Source organism: Barbatula barbatula (assembly GCF_947034865.1).
Source record: "Barbatula barbatula genome assembly, chromosome: 3".
In the NCBI taxonomy this organism is placed as follows: Eukaryota; Metazoa; Chordata; class Actinopteri; order Cypriniformes; family Nemacheilidae; genus Barbatula; species Barbatula barbatula.
The window spans coordinates 30,402,442-30,421,141 of record NC_136764.1 but is presented as its reverse complement, the minus strand read 5'-3'; the positions used below and the strand labels follow the sequence as shown (position 1 = coordinate 30,421,141).

Below are 18,700 nucleotides of genomic sequence, written 5' to 3'. Positions count from 1 at the left end.
CAGACGCTTTTATCCAAAGCATAGTTCTTTTTTGCTATTATGTATTTCTGAACTTGGACCGCTGTTTAAAGCTGTTGTTAAAGGGGTGGTCAACAGTGTTTCATGCATTCTGACTTCTTTACAATGTTAAACATGTAAGCTTCTCATGCTTAACATGGTCAAAAAACTAGTCGGATGTATAACATAGTATTTCTGTGCTCGAACCAGCCCCTAGTGTTAGTTTAGGTTTCTGAAAGGTTTTTTCCAACATGAAATTCCCTTACGTTACAACCTTTCTTAATTCTTATGGAAAAACAAACCTAAGCGTCAACCAGCAAGAGCACGACATCAATGCGCTTTGTTTGTTGAACTGAAGTTCAGCTGTGTTTGTCAGTTCACCTTTATTTCTGTGAGGAATATTATATAAACGGTGGATAATGCAATGATGTGTTGTGTGCTTGTACTGTAAAACATAAAATAAAAAGGTGTTTGTATCGAATACATTAGAATCGGAGGATGTGTATAATCATGAGGCAAGTAAAGATTCTCAGCTCTAGTACTCATTTGAGTGTATAGTCATGTATTTTCTATGGGGGTCACTAAGGTGGTACTTTTAACAATTAAAGGTGGTACTTGATCTGAAAAGTTTGATCACAGAAAATCACAGAGAGAATAACAAAGACACCATTCATGTGCGTAAAAATTATTTCTCTCTTTTATTTCACTGTCAAGAGCACACAGATTGTTTCTCTTCATCATGTGCTTCACTTTGAATAATAAAGGTAAGATTATTTAATTTTGGGAGATTTTAACATCCATACTAGAGAGGACTTTATTTCCACTTTTAGCAAAGAAAGCCTACATATGTATGAGTGGAATGGCAATTTAAATGTGGAGGAATTGCTTCTCAGTTTTAATTCCATTTGTGTTGGTGTTAAGGATTTGGTGGCACCTTTTAAAACATTTGTTCATAAATCTGGACCGGAGCCATGGTTAACTGACTCTACACGTGCTCTTAGGCAGATGTGTAGGCGAGCAGAGCGAAAGTGGAAAAAGGATCAACTTCATGTCAAGGATAAAATCCCTATCACAATACCAGAAAGCTGTTAAGTCAGCAAAATCTATATATTTCACTGAAATTATAAACAAGAACTGTCATAAACCTAAAACTCTTTTTAATATTATAAATGCTACTCTTAACCCCTCCTCTGGCTCGTTGATAGAAGGATCCTCACAACTTTGCGAGGACTTTCTATAATTTTTTGAGTAAGATAAATGATCTCAGAACAGGGATAAATCATCTACAGCCTGATCCCTCGGAGTACCAAAGATGTCCTGCTGTTCTGAGTCATTTTATCCCGGTCTCCGACGGCCATTTGATTAAATTAGTGACTCTGCTCATGTAGTTAAATCGTACCTTCAAACAGAACTTTTTCTATCAGTATAGGTGACCATTCCTCTAAAAGTGCTGTCTTAACATGTGGGTTACCCAAGGATCGATTTTGGCTCCCATTTTCTTTTCTTTATGTATGCTCCCATTGGGTTCTATTTTAAGAAAATATGTACTGTCTTTTCACTGTTATGCAGATGACACGCAAATTAATCTGCCTATTAATCGAAACTCTAAAGGTGTCGATGCCCTCCTTGCCTGTCTGTGTGTAACGGTCACCAGCTGGAGTGCCCTTGAAAACCACCAGAGGGCACTCCACATCAAACTTATCATTCACTCACAGACTACATTTCCCATAACTCACTACCCGGACTCATCAGCACTGATTTCACACACACCTGCATATCATTCACATTCACTCTATATATACCATGTGCACTTATTCACTCACTGCGAAGTCTTGTTTTGTTATCACTGCATTTCTGGTATTTGTCTTTTCCGTGTATTACTTTGTATCTTGATATTGACTACGATTCTCTGCTGCCTGCCCTGACCTCTGCTTGTGACTGTTTACGATTCTGGATATCCCATACATACGTTACGCTGTCGATGATCTCTGCCTGTTTGACCATTCTGAGAATAAAGCTGCATTTGGATCTAACCTGCCTGTCCCGGAGCAGTTCATGACACTGTGTGATGTAAGGGCATGGCTATCGCTAAACTTTCTCAATTTGAATGAAGATAAGACCAAAACCACTATATTCGGACCTTCAGATTCTGTGGCTGCCCCAAATATAAATCTTTGTGAGCTGTCAAGCACCATGTAAAAAATCTGGGTGTTATCTTCGATGAACACTTGAAGTTTGATAGGCAGATAAATTTAGTGGTAAAATTATCCTTTTTCCAGCTGAGACTCCAGTCAAAGGTTAAGCCTTTTCTCTCATTCATGCTTTCATTACGTCCAGACTGGACTATTGTAACTCACTATATTTTGGGATTAGTCAATCTTCTATGTCCCGACTACAACTGGTCCAAAATGCAGCAGCTAGATTTTTAACTTGGACTCATAAACGTGCTCATATTACTGCTGTTTTAAGATATCTGCATTGGTTGTCTGTGCGCCACAGAGTAGTGTTTAAACTTTTGCTTATTGGTTTTAAATTGTTAAATGGTCTGGGTCCCTCTTCCATTTCTGATCTACTGGTTAGGGTTAGGCCATTGTCCTATAATGCAGGTTTCTACACATTTTGAATTATATTGTCCTGATCTGCGGAAAAGAACATTTCAATTTGCGGTAAAGCTTGTTCTGGTGTGTTTGATTAGAGATGAGGGAAAACTCTACAGGACCGGCGTTCACCACCCCTGCATCACATGTTGTGACATAAGCAGATATCTTGAGCTCATACAGATACTCCTTTGCTCCCTTTTTGAAACACATGGCCTCATTATTTATTTATACACATGTGATGATTTGATAGATTGGAGAAATGTTAATCAATCAAAAATCTCAATTCATATGAAGAGATACATGACTCCACAGCAGCATTAAATCCATCAGTGCATCTGTGTCAGTGGCTGCACGGTGAGTTGCTGTGGTTTCCATCCTTCATCAGTTTGATGTATTCCTTCTGGTGATGGTATAGCATCAGAAACACTTCATACTTCTTTCTGTAAAAGCTTTAGAGACATTATGGAGACATACATTAGTTACTACATGTAATACAATTCCATTACCAATCCTACACGTTACCTTAAGTGTTACCAATCCTAAAGGACTGTTAAGTAAATGCAAACAATGGCCACCAAGTCATTTTGTGATATAACTATTCAGATCTTTTTCCCAGGTAAGGGTGTTCGATTCCAGGTTTTTCCTATAGAATCGACTCTTCAACTTCCTGTTTTGAATGACAAAGTAACTGCGCTAAGAACTTTTTGATCACAACCAAACTCCAAAGTCGCTCGCAAATACACGTGCATCTGTGCAACAATAAGTAAACCATCAGATAAGAGTTTTTGTGCAGCCAGTAAGAAGTTGTTTAGTTTTATACAGCACCTTTCCACAAGCTCAAGGTCGCTTAGCAAGTTTTCAATTGTGTTTTGTAGATGGATAGAGAAGAAGAGTTACAGAGAGATATGGGTTAAGAATTCCATAACCTTGGGCCATTATCACTAAATGACCTTCCACCTGCAGTGGACAGTCTAAACTTGGGAATGCTTAGAAGCCCCAAATCACCCGATCTAGTGATCAAGTTGGTAAATATGGGTGAATTAGGTCTTTGATATAGCCAGGTGCAAGAGTGTTCATAGCCTTAAATGTCAGCAGGAGAATCTTAAAGTGAATGCGTGAGGTAGCCAGTTACGACTGTGTAGAAGAGGAGCAATGTGAGCAATGCCCCTGGTCGAGGTAAATACCCTAACAACAGCATTCTGGACATACTGTAAACTTTTAATATGTTTCAAGAGACATTGTTAACACCTTCTGATCTTCTATGGAACCGACGTGATATGTTGGTTTTCCAAGCGGGCAGCCGAAGGGCGTAAATATACTTTTTCCCCAGGGTAAAGGAAAGACATGTTGTTTTCATTTTTTACACTTACCATGGCATTTTATATATTGAATAAATTTTTCACAATCGCAGTTACACCACAGGTCATTTTTTGACTTTTACGACTTTTTTAGGTGTTTAAATAAGGCTCCGTAACTGTGCACAAAATAAGGCTAACGCAATGTTTTACTTATTTTCGTCTGAGAATTTATATTTACCATATAAGCTAAGTTTAAAGTCGGCATGATGTATATACGAGTGAAACATCTTCTGAAATGAGAAAAAAAATGTAGGGTGGGACTTAATTTCATTCACAGAGTACTGATTGGATCGTTAACAATTGGGTGGTGCCAACAAAATGAAGTCAGATTTGTAATCTGTCATTGCAGCCCCACCCGCAACATCATTCCTCATGACCAGAAGTGAAGAGAGGTCGTTTGAGAGTTTAACATTTCTCATTAAAGATTACAAGAGCAAAACATTTATATAAAAAATGATGATGTGCACAGATAAATCATTTTTAATGCTCAGTGGATCGAGCATGGCACTAGCAATGCGAAGGTTGTGGGCACATACTTAGAAACAAATGTATAGCATAATGCAATGCTTTGGATAAAAGCGTTTGCCAAATGCTTAAATGTAAATAATGAAGACTGCAACACTGTGAATCAATTTCAATTGACAGTTTGAATTTCATGCCAACTTTAAAAAACATTTTTAAGGAGAAAGGACCCTTTTTAGCCTACTTTGTGTTTTTATTGTGGCATTGCACATTTAACAATAAAGAAATAAAAAATGAGCAGTATGTCAGTGATGAAGCCACACCCACTTGAGGGAAAGCTGTTGTACTGCCAACGATGGCATCAGATATAGTCGGTTCAGCCTCATTCACCAGTAACAGCGGATTATCCCAAATCCCAGCCATCTCTGGTGAAAGTTTGTGAAACTATCCATTGCAAAATGGTGATCTTTAGGACTCTGTCCTATTAATGAATCCACCCCTATTATTTACCTATAGTCGAAGTGTCATCTGAAGTTCCTCTGGCAGGAAATTTCATTTGATCAGATGAGACTCTTATTACTTCTCAACAAATAAACGGCTTTTACGAAAATGAATCATTATTTTATTTTGAAGTTATTATACAGCAACCGGTCAGGATTTCTTCTACATGTATAACGAGTGAAGGTGTCAGCACCTAAGAGACTTTGCTAAGGTAAAGAATCGCGTTAAAGCTATTGTTTGGGCTCGTGAGAGTAGCTAGCACGCTGTGCAAATGTGTGAAAATAAAGACTTTTTTGACTGTTATTTGTATTTGCGCCTCACATAAGGATGAGGACAAACTCTGATGGATTCAATTCAATTTTATTTAAATAGCGCCTTTCACAATTTGCATTGTTCCAAAGCAGCTTTACAGGGGAAAAACGAAAAACCCAAGAAAGGGTAAAACACACTACATGGTGTGTTATATAATAAATCCAATTATTCTAGTAAATAATATCTAATGTCAGCATCTCCTGGTGGTTTATTTAGCATATGTTGCATTAAGTAAATGCTTGGCTGAAAAGATGCGTCTTTAATCTAGACTTAAATTGTGCGAGTGTGTATGATCTTTGAATAATATCAGGAAGGTTATTCCAGAGTTTAGGTGCTACGTATGAGAAAGCTCGACCCCCTTTGGTGGATTTAGTTGTTCTAGATATTATCAAAAGTCCTGCGTTTTGAGATCTTAGAGAGCGTGATGGGTTGTAGTGTGATAGAAGCTCTGTTAGGTAGGTAGGGGTTAAACTCTTTAAGGCTTTATAAGTGATTTAAAGAACTTTAAAGTCAATACGATACTTAATGTGTAGCCAGTGAAGGGTTGATAACATTGGGGTTATGTGATGGTATTTTCTGGACCTGGTTAGAACTCTGGCAGCTGCGTTCTGAACTAAACTGTAGTTTGTTTATTGATGATGCAGGACCACCACTAAGTAGTGCATTACAGTAGTCAAGTCTTTAGGTCATAAATGCATGAATAAGCTTCTCCGCGTCAGCAACACACAGAATATTTCGTAACTTGGCCACATTTCTTAGGTGGAAAAAGGCTGTTTTTGTGACATCAGATGTGATTTCGAAATGACAGGTTGCTGTCTTATATAACGCCTAGATCTTTTACTGTATTTGTTGGAGTAACAGTACATCCTTCAACTTGCAGTTTATAATCAGAAATATTTGTTTTGCGTGTCTTTGGTCCGATAAGTAATATTTCTGTTTTATTAGAATTTAAAAGAAAGAAATTACAGGTCATCCAATGTTGTATATCTTCAATGCACTCTGCCAATTTGGATAGCTGGGAGGAATCATCTGGTCTTGATGAGATATATAGCTGAGTATCATCTGCATAGCAATGGAAGCTAATTCCATGTTTTTTTAATAATGTTTCCGAGGGGAAGCATGTATATCGAGAACAGCACTGGTCCCAGAACAGATCCCTGAGGTAATCCATAATTTACTTGCGTTAGATTGGATGATTCCCCATTTAAATGGACAAATTGATGTCTTTCTGACAAGTAAGATCTAAACCATTGTAGTGCCTGTCCCTCAATACCGGTATAATTGTTTAAGCGATCTAGAAGTATGTTATGGTCTACGGTATCGAACGCAGCACTAAGGTCAAGCAGGACCAGGAGTGAGATGTTACCTTTATCTGATGCTATAAGCAGGTCGTTTGTAATTTTAACGAGCGCAGTTTCAGTGCTATGATGCGATCTAAATGTAGCACACTTGAAGGAATGAACAAGCGTGTGATTTGGTTGGGTTCTTTTATTCAGCCCGCATCATTCGCAACAGCTCCGTAGCACACAGTACAATACAACTCGCTAACACTCGCGCGAACGAACTCTTCTTCTCCTCTTTTAGGTTTTCCTCCGAGGGTTTTCGTCAGGCTTACTGCCACCAACTGGACACTTATCACATAGCTGTATACTACAAATTGGCATGCATGTACTGAATAATTAAATTACCATTATTAATAAAATAACTGAAATGACAAAAACTATTACATGGGGGGGTCTAACTTTTAACTCACAATTATTATAACAATTATACTCTTCTATCAATATATATATTCTAGATTTCCCCACATAAAGCCTGATTGAAATTTTTCGTGCATGTTGTTATTTTGTAAGAAAGAGCACAACTGAGTGCACACTACTTTTTCTAGTATTTTAGACAGGTATGGGAGATTTGATATCGGTCTATAGTTTCCAAGTTCATTTGGATCTAAGTTTGGTTTCTTGATTAGAGGCTTAATGACGGCCATCTTAAAGGGTCCTGGGACATGGCCTAGATTAATTGACGAGTTGATAATGTTGTAAATGGGCTCAATTGCAACAGGTAGTAACTCTTTTAATAATTTAGTTGGTATGGGGTCTAATAAGCAAGTTTTAGGTTTAGATGTTGCAATAAGTTTAATTAAATCTTCCTGTTTTATAGGTGAAAAACGCTGTAGCCTTTCTTTTGGAGCGAGGTTTGGTGCTAATTCATAGGACAGACTTGGAGGTTGAGTTTTTACAATTTTGTCACGAATGTTTTCGATTTTCTCTGTAAAAAATTTCATGAATTCATTGCTACCGAGGTGCGGCGGAATAGCCAGTTCAGGTGGAGTCTGTTTATTTGTTAATTTAGCGACTGTGCTAAATAGAAACCTTGGATTGTTTTTGTTGGTTTCTATGAGGTTACGAAGGTGCTCAGCTTTGCTAATGGATGGATGTCACTTGAAGTTTATTTCAACCGTTAGAGTTCATTTTAATTCAATTAAAAGATGTATGTATGCTTGGTAATACCTTAATAAATCATCTTATATATGCTGACGACTTGGTTATCTTTTCCCCATGTAGTCATGATTTCAACAGCTGCTAAACATATGTTCTGATTATGGGATCAAATACGATGTGCAATATATTGCGGTGTGAAAAAGTGTTGACCCCCTTCCTAATTTCGTATTTTGTTCGTCACACTTTAATGTTTAACAAATCTACATGGACCTGTTTGAAAAAGTGTTTCCCCCTAAACCTAATGACTGGTTGGTCCACCCTTGCCAGCAACAACTGCAATCGAGCGTTTGCGATAACTTGCAATGAGTCTGTGACAGCGCTGTGGAGGAATTTTGGTCCACTCATCTTTGCAGATTTGTTGTCATTCAGCCACATTGTAGGGTGTGATGGCTAAGTGTCACACTTATCTAGTTCAAAGTTTGCTCCTAATATTATTTCTTTAGGGAAAATTGAATTTGTCTTTACTATTTGGTTTCTGTGGGTTTATACATATTTTGTTTTTGTTTTGTTAACAATTCTCCCGAAAGTATTGTGTAAGTTGCATGTTGTCAGTATGCGCGCATTGAATATCTACTAGCGTGTGCACGCTAGTGTTTGAATAAATCACTACACAGATACGCGTTTAATATTCTTTATTGAGGTATTTATTTAATAGTTTCAACAATTGAGTATCTTACCCGTGGTCCCGCCTGGTTCTGTGGCTGCAGCATGGAACAAAGGTTGGCTATTAAAGGGCACGGCATTTCCTGATTACCATTATATCCTGGGTCAGGCACTATGGGAAATGTAGTTTGGAGTACCCTATGGGTTGGGATTAGGGATGCTCCGATCCGATATTCGTATCGGGTATCGGCGTCGATACGTAATAAAATTCTAGATCGGGTATCGGTGCAATTTGTCACCGATACCCGATCTGACATAAAATTTGTGCTAGACGATGTAAAAGTTCATGGAGACACCGGCGCTTAAACTCTCTCGTGGGCGGCTGCGCATTGCGCAACGTGCGACATCATACGCTAGCAACGTGTGACATCATACGCTAGCAACGTGCGACATCATACGCTAGCAACGTGCTCTGTACGTAGTGCACGTGAACATATAGCAGCGAACAGCATGGAGCGAGACAAAATATCTGTCATTTGGAGTTATTCTACAACAGCTACGCCAATAAGTTCCACCGCTTTCATTGTTATGGATGGGCAACCGCTGTCCGTCGTTGCGAATAATGGCTTCAGACTCCTTATAAACCACCTGGAGCCGCAGTACGACACGCCAAAGCGTAAATATTTAACTGATATTTATCTCTACCGTGAACTGTACCGAAAAGTCAAAAAGCAAACACATATCCGAAAAAATTAAAGATGTCAATGCGGTGAGTTTTACAACAGATATCTGGAGCTGCGACGTGTCCACCATGTCGCTTTTAAGTTTAACCGCACACTGGTTGGATGAGAATTTTGTGCCACAAAATGCCACGTTAAATGCAACAAACATGTGCAGTTTTATTAAGCTAGGGAAGCTAGCGTTTTATTCATCTGTTTCTGTGTTGGATGTTAAATTTTATTTTCACTAAACTTTAGTTAAGTGGACTTTGCTTTAGTGACTAAAGCATTAAAAAGATCTGATTCATGTTATTTTGAATATCTAAAGCAGTAAAGCTATTACTTTTTTGCTCAATTTCAGCAGCTTTTTTTTGCGAATTGATTTTTTAATTATTTTTGCACTTTCTTAAAAATTATTAAGAGATTTTGTTTCCATTTATTTATACCCGTTTATCAAGCTAGTGAAGCTGTTGTTATATTCAGCTGCTTAATTTGCACTTTAATTTTGAATGTCTTTTGTCCAAAGATAGTGAACACTTTTGTTTCATTTGTCATTTGTTTTGCACCGGTGCTGGTTTAATAAACTATTTACTAAATTTGTGAATCATTAGTTTGTTATTTTGTTTTACGGGGTCAGGAAATTTATGTTAAGTCGAGCCTGATGTCTTGCACAGCAATGCACATAGTTTATTAAGTAATTGTGCACTTTAAAATTTTTACCTTAGTATCGGATCGGTACTCGGTATCGGCCGATACTGAATCTCAGGTATCGGAATCGGTATCGGAAGCAAAAAAGGTGGATCGGAGCATCCCTAGTTGGGATTGTTCATTTAAATTTCTCTGTAGAGTTCATTCTTGTGTATATTGTTATTATTGCTTTGCTGCATGTGATTCTATGTATGTGGGGTTTGTTTTGTATATATTATATATATTCTTATAGGGTTGATTTACTGAACTGAGACCCCTGCAATTAGCAAATGGTTTAGCCCATATGTTTAAAGAGGATTGAATTTTCGGTGGTGGGTTAGTGCTGGTGAGGACTCCTGTGAGAAACATCTGAGACCCAGAGCCCATGCGGATGGTTCCACTGTTATAGTTTGTCCTTCCAATTAGTTTTGTTCTGTTTTTGTGTGCACCTGTGAATGGTGCATTAGTTGGCGGTTAATAAAGAGCCAATGTTGAACCTTAAATGAATGCCTCCTAAATATTTGCGGAAGAACCCTCACAGGGTTTGAGAGCATGAACCGCCTTTATAAGGTCATGCCACAGCATCTCATTCTCATTCTCGTCTTCATTTTAGTTTTCTTCAGCCATTCAGAGGTGAACTTGCTGGTGTGTCCTGCTGCAGAACACCAGTTTGCTTCAGCTTGAGGTCACAAACAGATGGCCGGACATTCTCCTCCAGGATTTTTTGGTAGTCAGCAGAATTCAAGTCCTGAAGCAGCAAAACAGCCCCAGACCATCACACAACCACCACCATATTTTACTGTTGGTATAATGTTCTTTTTCTGAAATGCTGTGCTACACACACCTTCCAAAAAGTTCAACTTATGTCTCGGCAGTCCAGAGTATTTTCCCAAAAGTTTTAGAGATCATCAAGATGTTTTATGGCAAAACTGAGGCGAGCCTTTATGTTCTTTGTGGAGCTCTAGAAATGGCTTTATAACCTTTTCCAGACTGATAGATGTCAATTCCTTTCTTTCTCATTTGTTTCAGATTTTCTTTGGATCTCAGCATGTCTAGTTTTTGAGGATCTTTTGGTCCACTTCACTTTGTCAGTCAGGTCCTATTTAAGTGATGTCTTGAGTGCGAACGGGTTTGGCAGTAATAAGTTCTGGGTCTGGCTAGAGAAATTGAACTCAGGTTTTGTTTTAGTTATGTTTTAACAGGGGCGGGCAAACACTTTTTCACACAGGTCCATGTAGTTTTGGATTTTGTTTACCCTTAATAATAAAACCTTTCTTTAAAAACTGCATGTTGTATTTACTTGTGTTATCTTTAAAATTGTATTTAAATTAGTTTGATGATTTTTAAACATTAAAGTATGACAAACATGCAAACAAATACGAAATCAGGGAGGAGGCCAATACTTTTCCACACCACTGTAATACAAAAAAAGAGTGCTGTCATGATATGTCAAATGAAAGATATGGATCTTAATTTTCCAGATTTTTTTAATCTGGCAGTGCAAGTACTAAATGTACGCACTAAAATAAAATATTTGGGACACATTTTTAATGATGAAATGGGTGAGGAGGCAGCGGCGTATGCTATATGCTCAAGCCAATATATGGTAAGTAAGAAAATGTTATATGTATTCAGATCAGGTCAAGACATTTTGGACCGCTTTTTAAACTGCTCCTTTACTGCCTACAATGATAAAACTGAAAGTAAACTGTTTTGTATGTCAAGAGGAGGAACTGTTTGGCTTTAATCAGGGCCGGATTAACCATATGGGCAATTGCCCAGGGGCCCTAGACCTCTAAAGGGCCCCGTGGGCGGTAAACCAATCAACGTGCACTGAGCCGGTCGCGTGACGGCAATCGCTACAACACAACTCAAAAAATGCAAACATGGAGTAGCTAAGTGGGAGCGCTAATCAGAAATTTAAAAGGGAGAAGGATATCAGGAACGCAGAAAATTTTAAATATATACAGAAAATAGGGAATTTCTTACGCTAGCTAAACGTTAGCAACTAGTCTGCTAGCCCCGAGAGCGAAGAGCCCCCAGCAGCATCCTCAACCTACGACCCGGATTCTGCTGCGAGTCTCACCGCCATCTGAACGGCTCGTCGAGTCTGCGAGCAGCCCGTTTCACATTCAAAGTCCAGAAAAATGCTTGTGTAAGATGTGTTTGCCAAATTAAATCAAGCATTTCAAATTTAAATATGCTCTTCCCCATTATTTAGGATTCAAATTGTGTATATTGCCAGATTATTTAGCATTTCTTTTTGTCTTGTCTAATTGAGATAAATTGACAGATTTCCAAATGTTTATATTGCACTAAAATGTTTAACCCTTGCCTGTCTTGTTGAACTGTGATGTGACAGGTTGTTTTCTGTTTTAAAACAAGTTCAAAAGAGTTTAGGAGCAGATGATACTGCATTTGATCAATTTTTTCCTTGTGGTGGCTCCATGAAAATGCTGTACATTTTGTTTGTTTATTGTTGTTGCGATAAAACAGCAGATTACAAAATGTTTATATTGCGCTATAACTTGATAGTCCTATTGAATTCTGAGGTGACGGTGATTTCTGTTTAAAATGAGCTGAGGACCAAAATGCTACTTGTTTCTAGGAGATGGATTCTATGGATTTTTGTTTGTGTTTTGTCTGTGAACTTCCTCTGTGAAGGCTCAATCAATTCAATGCATTTGTGTTTGGAGTAGGTGTTGTTAAATAAATATTGGATGCTTTGAAAGTCGTTGTTTATTTATTTTTTGTGACTATGTGTGGATCATATTTTGCCAAATTATACTGATGCCGATGTGTTTTGTTTTCATAACATAATGACTGAGTGGTCTTGACAAGAGAAAATAGAGGTGCATTTTGTAGTTCTATGAGCATTTGCACATCTGTACATCAAAATGCACTTGATGGCAGTTAGTTATTGAAATATTGACTGTATTACTGTAATTTATTCAGTATTTTGCCAGATTATGGTGATCCTGGGGTTGTGATGATGGGGCCCTTGAATATTGTTGCCCAGGGTACAGGGAAGTGTTAATCTGGCCCTGGCTTTAATGATACATTTATTTGTCGGCTGGATAATTCACACAATGCTGTTATTATGTTGTTGTCAAATCCTAGGCAAAGTGTGATCCGATACCAGTCATCTATGAGAGAATACTGGTTTAATTGTCTTTTTTAAATGTTGTGTATTGTATGTGTTGTATGTTTCTTTTCTAAATGACCTCGAGGCTGGAAATAAAAGTTGAATGAATGAATGGGTTTTCCATGTTGTCTTAATGTTTTATGAGTGTACCTGGAGCGATTCTTAAGGAGGCAGCATGGTACAAGCGGTTAAGGTTAGCTCAAACCAATGATTGCTGGAGTGTGGAGTTCTCTTTATTATTTCTTAGAATTGTGGACTTGCCATTCAAGACACATTTCAAGGATTGTGGATTTTCCCCTTTCTGGATTTATATTTACTGGTGGACATTTCACAATTGGTCTTTTAAGGCTGTTTTACGATATGGTCTTAATGACCCATATCATTGATATCAATTGTTCATCTCACATGTTTTATTCAATCTCATCTGATCTCATTTGAACTTGTGTAATAGTTGATAAAGCTCATAAAGCCTGTAAATTGTTAAAAAGTTTACTTATTTTTTATCATCATCATTTTAGACAATTTCAAAAATAAAAGTTGTTTCTTGGTAACACAGTAATTGCAGTCAAATATTGTGTGCTATGGTTAAACAAATAATACAGCCGTGCATTACAAATAGTATGAAATGCCAATATGTAGTAATATAATAAATTCGTTAACTAAAGCCGAAACATTCCTGTACTTTTGCCAGGACTGTCATGGCTGGACAGTGGACAGTGAGGTGTTTAAGGGTTTCTTTTGTCTCTGTATCCTACAACCTTAAATATTTCTCCATCATCATCATCATAACATCAAGAACCCCAAGAGAATGAAGGATGGCAAATCCCCTTTGCCGAAGCTCCTGAAATACGTCATTATTTCAAACAGGCTGCGATTCAAACACCAGAATGTTTTAATTCTTACCTTTCTAGCTCAGGATTAGGTCTGACAACATGCCCTATTCTGCACATGTTCCTCATTGCTTCCTAGAAAAGCACCAGATAGTATTTCCTGAAAGTATGACTGATGATGTAATGAATCAATGATGATAAAACCTGTAAGATGCAGGCCAGCATGTAGTGTACCTGAATGGAGCTGTAGTCAGATGACGCACAGGCTCCTAAAACTGCAGCTCCGACCAGAACAGCCTCCCTTTCTTCGGACAGGACAACAGGCAAACCTGTGCAGAACATTATCATTATCATCATCATCATCTCAAATCAACACACACACACATGCACCTTTGACAGGACAACAGGCAAACCTGTGCAGAACATTATCATTATCATCATCATCATCATCTCAAATCAACACACACACACATGCACCTTTGACAGGACAACAGGCAAACCTGTGCAGAACATTATCATTATCATCATCATCTCAAATCAACACACACACACATGCACCTTTGACAGGACAACAGGCAAACCTGTGCAGAACATTATCATCATCATCATCATCATCTCAAATCAACACACACACACATGCACCTTTGACAGGACAACAGGCAAACCTGTGCAGAACATTATCATTATCATCATCATCATCATCTCAAATCAACACACACACACATGCACCTTTGACAGGACAACAGGCAAACCTGTGCAGAACATTATCATCATCATCATCATCATCTCAAATCAACACACACACACATGCACCTTTGACAGGACAACAGGCAAACCTGTGCAGAACATTATCATTATCATCATCATCATCATCTCAAATCAACACACACACACATGCACCTTTGACAGGACAACAGGCAAACCTGTGCAGAACATTATCATCATCATCATCATCATCTCAAATCAACACACACACACATGCACCTTTGACAGGACAACAGGCAAACCTGTGCAGAACATTATCATTATCATCATCTCAAATCAACACACACACACATGCACCTTTGACAGGACAACAGGCAAACCTTTGCAGAACATTATCATCATCATCATCTCAAATCAACACACACACACACATGCACCTCTGACAGGACAACAGGCAAAACATCATCATCATCTCAAAACAATACAAACACACAGTGGGCATTTAAAAATGCGTCAAAATGTAAAATTATCAAATGTTGGTTTGTATGAAGTCAAGAAAACACAGATCTACCCCACACGTGAACATGAATCACATCATTTGTCCTAATGTTTTCTCTTTTCTTCTGTCTTTACCATTGTAGGAGTTTTGGTGAAAAGTTTGCTTGTTGAAGGCACTGACATTCATTCATGTACTGGTATGCGTGACAGCAGGTTTCTGATGTGTTTCTTTCTGTTCTTCAGAAGAGAAACTGCTGAATCTAGTTTGTGTTCCCGAGTGACATACCTGTGATGTTGGCGTGTAGCTGCACAAGCAGCGTGTTCTTGCTTAGCCCCCCGCAGAGGAACAGGGTCGTGATGTCATGGCCTGCCTCTCTCATGGCATCTATAATGTGTCTTGTGCCAAGCTTCATGCAACAGAGAGAGACAAGCAATGAAAATAATGGCAGCGTTGTCACAGACACACATCTGATCAGATATCTACAGTTCGTTTTCATGCGTCTTACAGCGATAGCCTGCAGTGTGGCTAGGTACAGCAGGGCCAAGTCATCCAAAGTCTGTGACAGAGCGAGTCCCACAACCTGAAGCCAAAAAATACATTGTGGTCTCAAATGTTTCACCCGAGCAGCTCAGTCCTGCAAAGCCACAACTGAGCGCATAAATCAAATCAAATAGCATGTGCACTTAAGAAGAGGATTTGCTATGACAAGAACGCAGTGATTAGCAGTGTGTGCAGCTATCACCGTGCCCCTGGACGTCTGGTCGGCCAGTGGTGAGCGGTTGCCATGGAAATCAGGCCAGACGTGCAGGCCGGCGGTCAGCTTTTCCAGGTGTGTGGGACCTCTGGTCATGTTCTCCAGACGGACATTCAGATAGGAGTAAACGTTCTTCTCGCTACGGAGACGGAGAAGCGTTGAGAGACCACACGCAGCAGAATCACTGAGATTTCACATGACAAACTGCCAACCTCTTGTCAGCCAGCTCTTTTAACTGTGTGTACGCCACGTGTCCTTTCACCACATGCTCCACCTGCTCAATAACCCATTGTTAGGAAAACACTATACACTATACTGTAAGTATACATCATGCAATAGGTTCACATGCTTTGATTTCACTTTAAAATAAGTCTTTACTAATAGTAGGGGGATGTTTGTCAGAGAGTTTGTGGGATGGCAATCACGGCATTGTTGTAATCACTGCTAAAGATGAGATGAAACATGGGTATGATTTGTTTTACATCATTGGACTAACCAGTCTCCCAGTGGCGCTCTGACCTCCCTCATTCAGCCACAGATCCGGCACCATGGCAGACAGATACGGACCCCAGACCCCTGGAACAAACAGCGCCCGCTCGCTAACCTACAAAACACAGCGCTGCAGAATCACACTTTCACATGTCTGCACACCTTCTCTTTTCATCACACTGCAGTCAAGCTTACAGCCATGTGACATGAGGACGTGCCACATATAACAGCCATACGGGATGTGATCGGCTGATTTTCACACGGCAGGTGGTGACCGCTCACATCGGATCCCATCACCCCTAAACGAGAGATAATGAAGTTCAGGCATGCAGACTTATCAACAAACTCTGGGAATGGTGTGTGGTGGTCTACCTAAACCTCCTGCATGAGCGTCTATGAGTGAAGCCCCCACAGCGGTGCCCGGTTTCAGACCTAAATCTGAGGCAGACTTGGCGGTGAGACGTCCTATCAGACTGCCTGGACGACATGTCTCCGCCCCTTTAAATCAATCAGCAGGTCGATCAATTTAAGCAGGCAAAGCATACATACATTGCAATATATTAAGTCTCGAGTCATTATGGGATCTTCACGGGATGTGTGTGAACGCACTCACTGAGAGTGTGAATGAACAAAATCAAACGATCCCGGGACTAATTCCTGGACACATTTTCCATGTATCTTTCAGGATCTCTGTGTGAAAAGAACTTTACTGAGCCACACAACCTATGCTATGTAGGAACCCATGCTTAATGTAGACGGAGGCGTTCGATCTTCCAAAGGTCCAATAATAAGTCTTAGCTTACCTATTCTGAAATAATTGTCCTCCACCAGGTCTTCCAGTCCAGCGGAAGTCCAGAAGGTGTCGTTCCAGCCGTCTGAAGGGGAATAGGTCCACTTACACACTACAGTACACAAAGACCTGCATCAGGAGATCTGGGTTAGTTGGGGCCTTTACTGCACATTGGTATTCAAGTATAGTGATCCGGATGAGCACGGTTCAACAAAATGTACAATTTCAGGAATCTTCTTGACAGGTTTTGTAAGATTTATCCGCAGCGAGACACCTCCTCACCTTGCTAAGGACCCAGTAGCTTTCCATGACAGAAAGTCTGGAAGATCAAAGAAATGTGCGGTTTCCTTCCAGCACGTTTCCCTCAGATTCTAGTCAAAAAGAAAAGAAAAGATCACACAGGGGATGCACACTGTCTGCAGTACCTCTCAGTGACACGTCCCACCTCTTTGAGCCACAGTAATTTTGGTGGCTGCATTTCAGGTGACATCACCCCTCCAACTCTCTGAAGGACCTCATGTTTCAGGGCTGTGATTCGAGAGGCTTGTTCAGCAGCCCGATGGTCCATCCACATCACCACATTCCTCTCACTGATTCCTGCAAAAGTGAAACTCAATCCAACATCAGTGTTACAGGGAACGTCTGGACTTCACTCTATAACAAAAACGGCCGCGTCACCACTTTGATTGACAGCCACAGGCTGAAAGTTTCGGTCCAGAGCCACTAAAGAGCACGTAGCATCAAATCCAATTCCTCTTACAGAGTCTGGATCAACGCCCTGTGTTACTTTCTGCAAAAACAACAATAACATGCATACAGTCTGTTTAATGGAGAAATGGGTTGTGTACCATGTTCCAGCGATGCTTTCTATGTCCCTTGTGTTCAGTTTGACATGATGTGCTTATAAGAAGTTGCGAGTGACCTTCACAGCCGTGCAGCATTTGCTCCAGATGTCTGCGGATGACTGCTCGAAATGATCAGCGCAGGGTTCCCACATGTGAAGGATTTCCTCTGCCGTGTGTGTGACGTGACCGTCCCGCGTGACCAGAGCCGCCCGTACGCTGCCGGTACCCACATCCACTCCAATATATGCGCTCATGTCTCTTACGCACGCACGCACGCACGCACACACACGCACATTATTTCGTGAAGTATATTAGGTAACATCAAGAAAACAAAGCTGCGTTTTCACAACCAAAAGTCATTAAAAAACAAAGTGAAATAAACAATATAGTCAATGATCATCAAAACATCGCTGCCTGTTAAGCAGTACGAATACAAACTATTACACAGAAGCAGATCGGTGAAATTACAGTATGTTTAATTGCCAAGCAAAAAGACAGAGTGAATATAAACAACACAAATCACTTTGTATTCTGTTTACAATAAAGCTGCGTGTGTTGTGTGTGTTTACCTGCGCGTGTATGAGCCAGAAAACGCGACGTCGCGCGAGCTCGGACTAAACACTGGGTCCCAATAATGTTCCGCACTTCTGGGACCGCACTTCTGGGACCCTATTTGTTGTGTTAGCGCCGCCTAGCGAATCGGAGTTCGGACAACCGCAGTCCAGAGCCTTAGTTTTTGATATCAGTCAATCCTAACTTCTTATCATGGTTTAGCCTTTTCAGTAACTAGATGAACCCAATTTCAAGTACAGAGGGAAGACACAGTGATGACGTTTAAGATGTGCACTGTGTTTGCGGATGTCTTGGAATAGGTGTAAATGATTCGTGAACACTGGGTTTCTC

The 18,700-nt window shown here is 39.7% G+C and overlaps 1 protein-coding gene across 6 annotated transcripts; it reads right to left on the bottom strand.

Annotated features, from left to right (window-relative positions):
* Nucleotides 1-668: 668 nt before the first annotated feature.
* fggy (FGGY carbohydrate kinase domain containing) lies at nt 669-18,667 on the bottom strand. 6 transcript variants are annotated; one of them, XM_079451536.1, is made up of 16 exons: nt 18,367-18,667; nt 17,875-18,055; nt 17,631-17,742; nt 17,398-17,549; nt 17,235-17,323; nt 16,966-17,081; nt 16,535-16,660; nt 16,358-16,461; nt 16,170-16,277; nt 15,886-15,947; nt 15,662-15,812; nt 15,425-15,499; nt 15,205-15,325; nt 13,950-14,044; nt 13,789-13,850; nt 669-3,046 (listed from the first exon to the last, which is right to left on the bottom strand). In XM_079451536.1, the coding sequence occupies exons 2-16, from the start codon at nt 18,049-18,051 to the stop codon at nt 2,938-2,940; spliced, it is 1,659 nt and encodes a 552-aa protein (XP_079307662.1). In that variant the 5' UTR covers nt 18,052-18,055; nt 18,367-18,667; the 3' UTR covers nt 669-2,937. The 6 variants fall into 6 exon arrangements, with proteins under 6 accessions (XP_079307662.1, XP_079307661.1, XP_079307666.1 ...); XM_079451535.1 differs by having other exon boundaries at nt 15,886-15,950; nt 18,367-18,434; XM_079451538.1 differs by having other exon boundaries at nt 674-3,046; nt 13,789-13,875.
* Between the last annotated feature and the right edge of the window lie 33 nt (nt 18,668-18,700).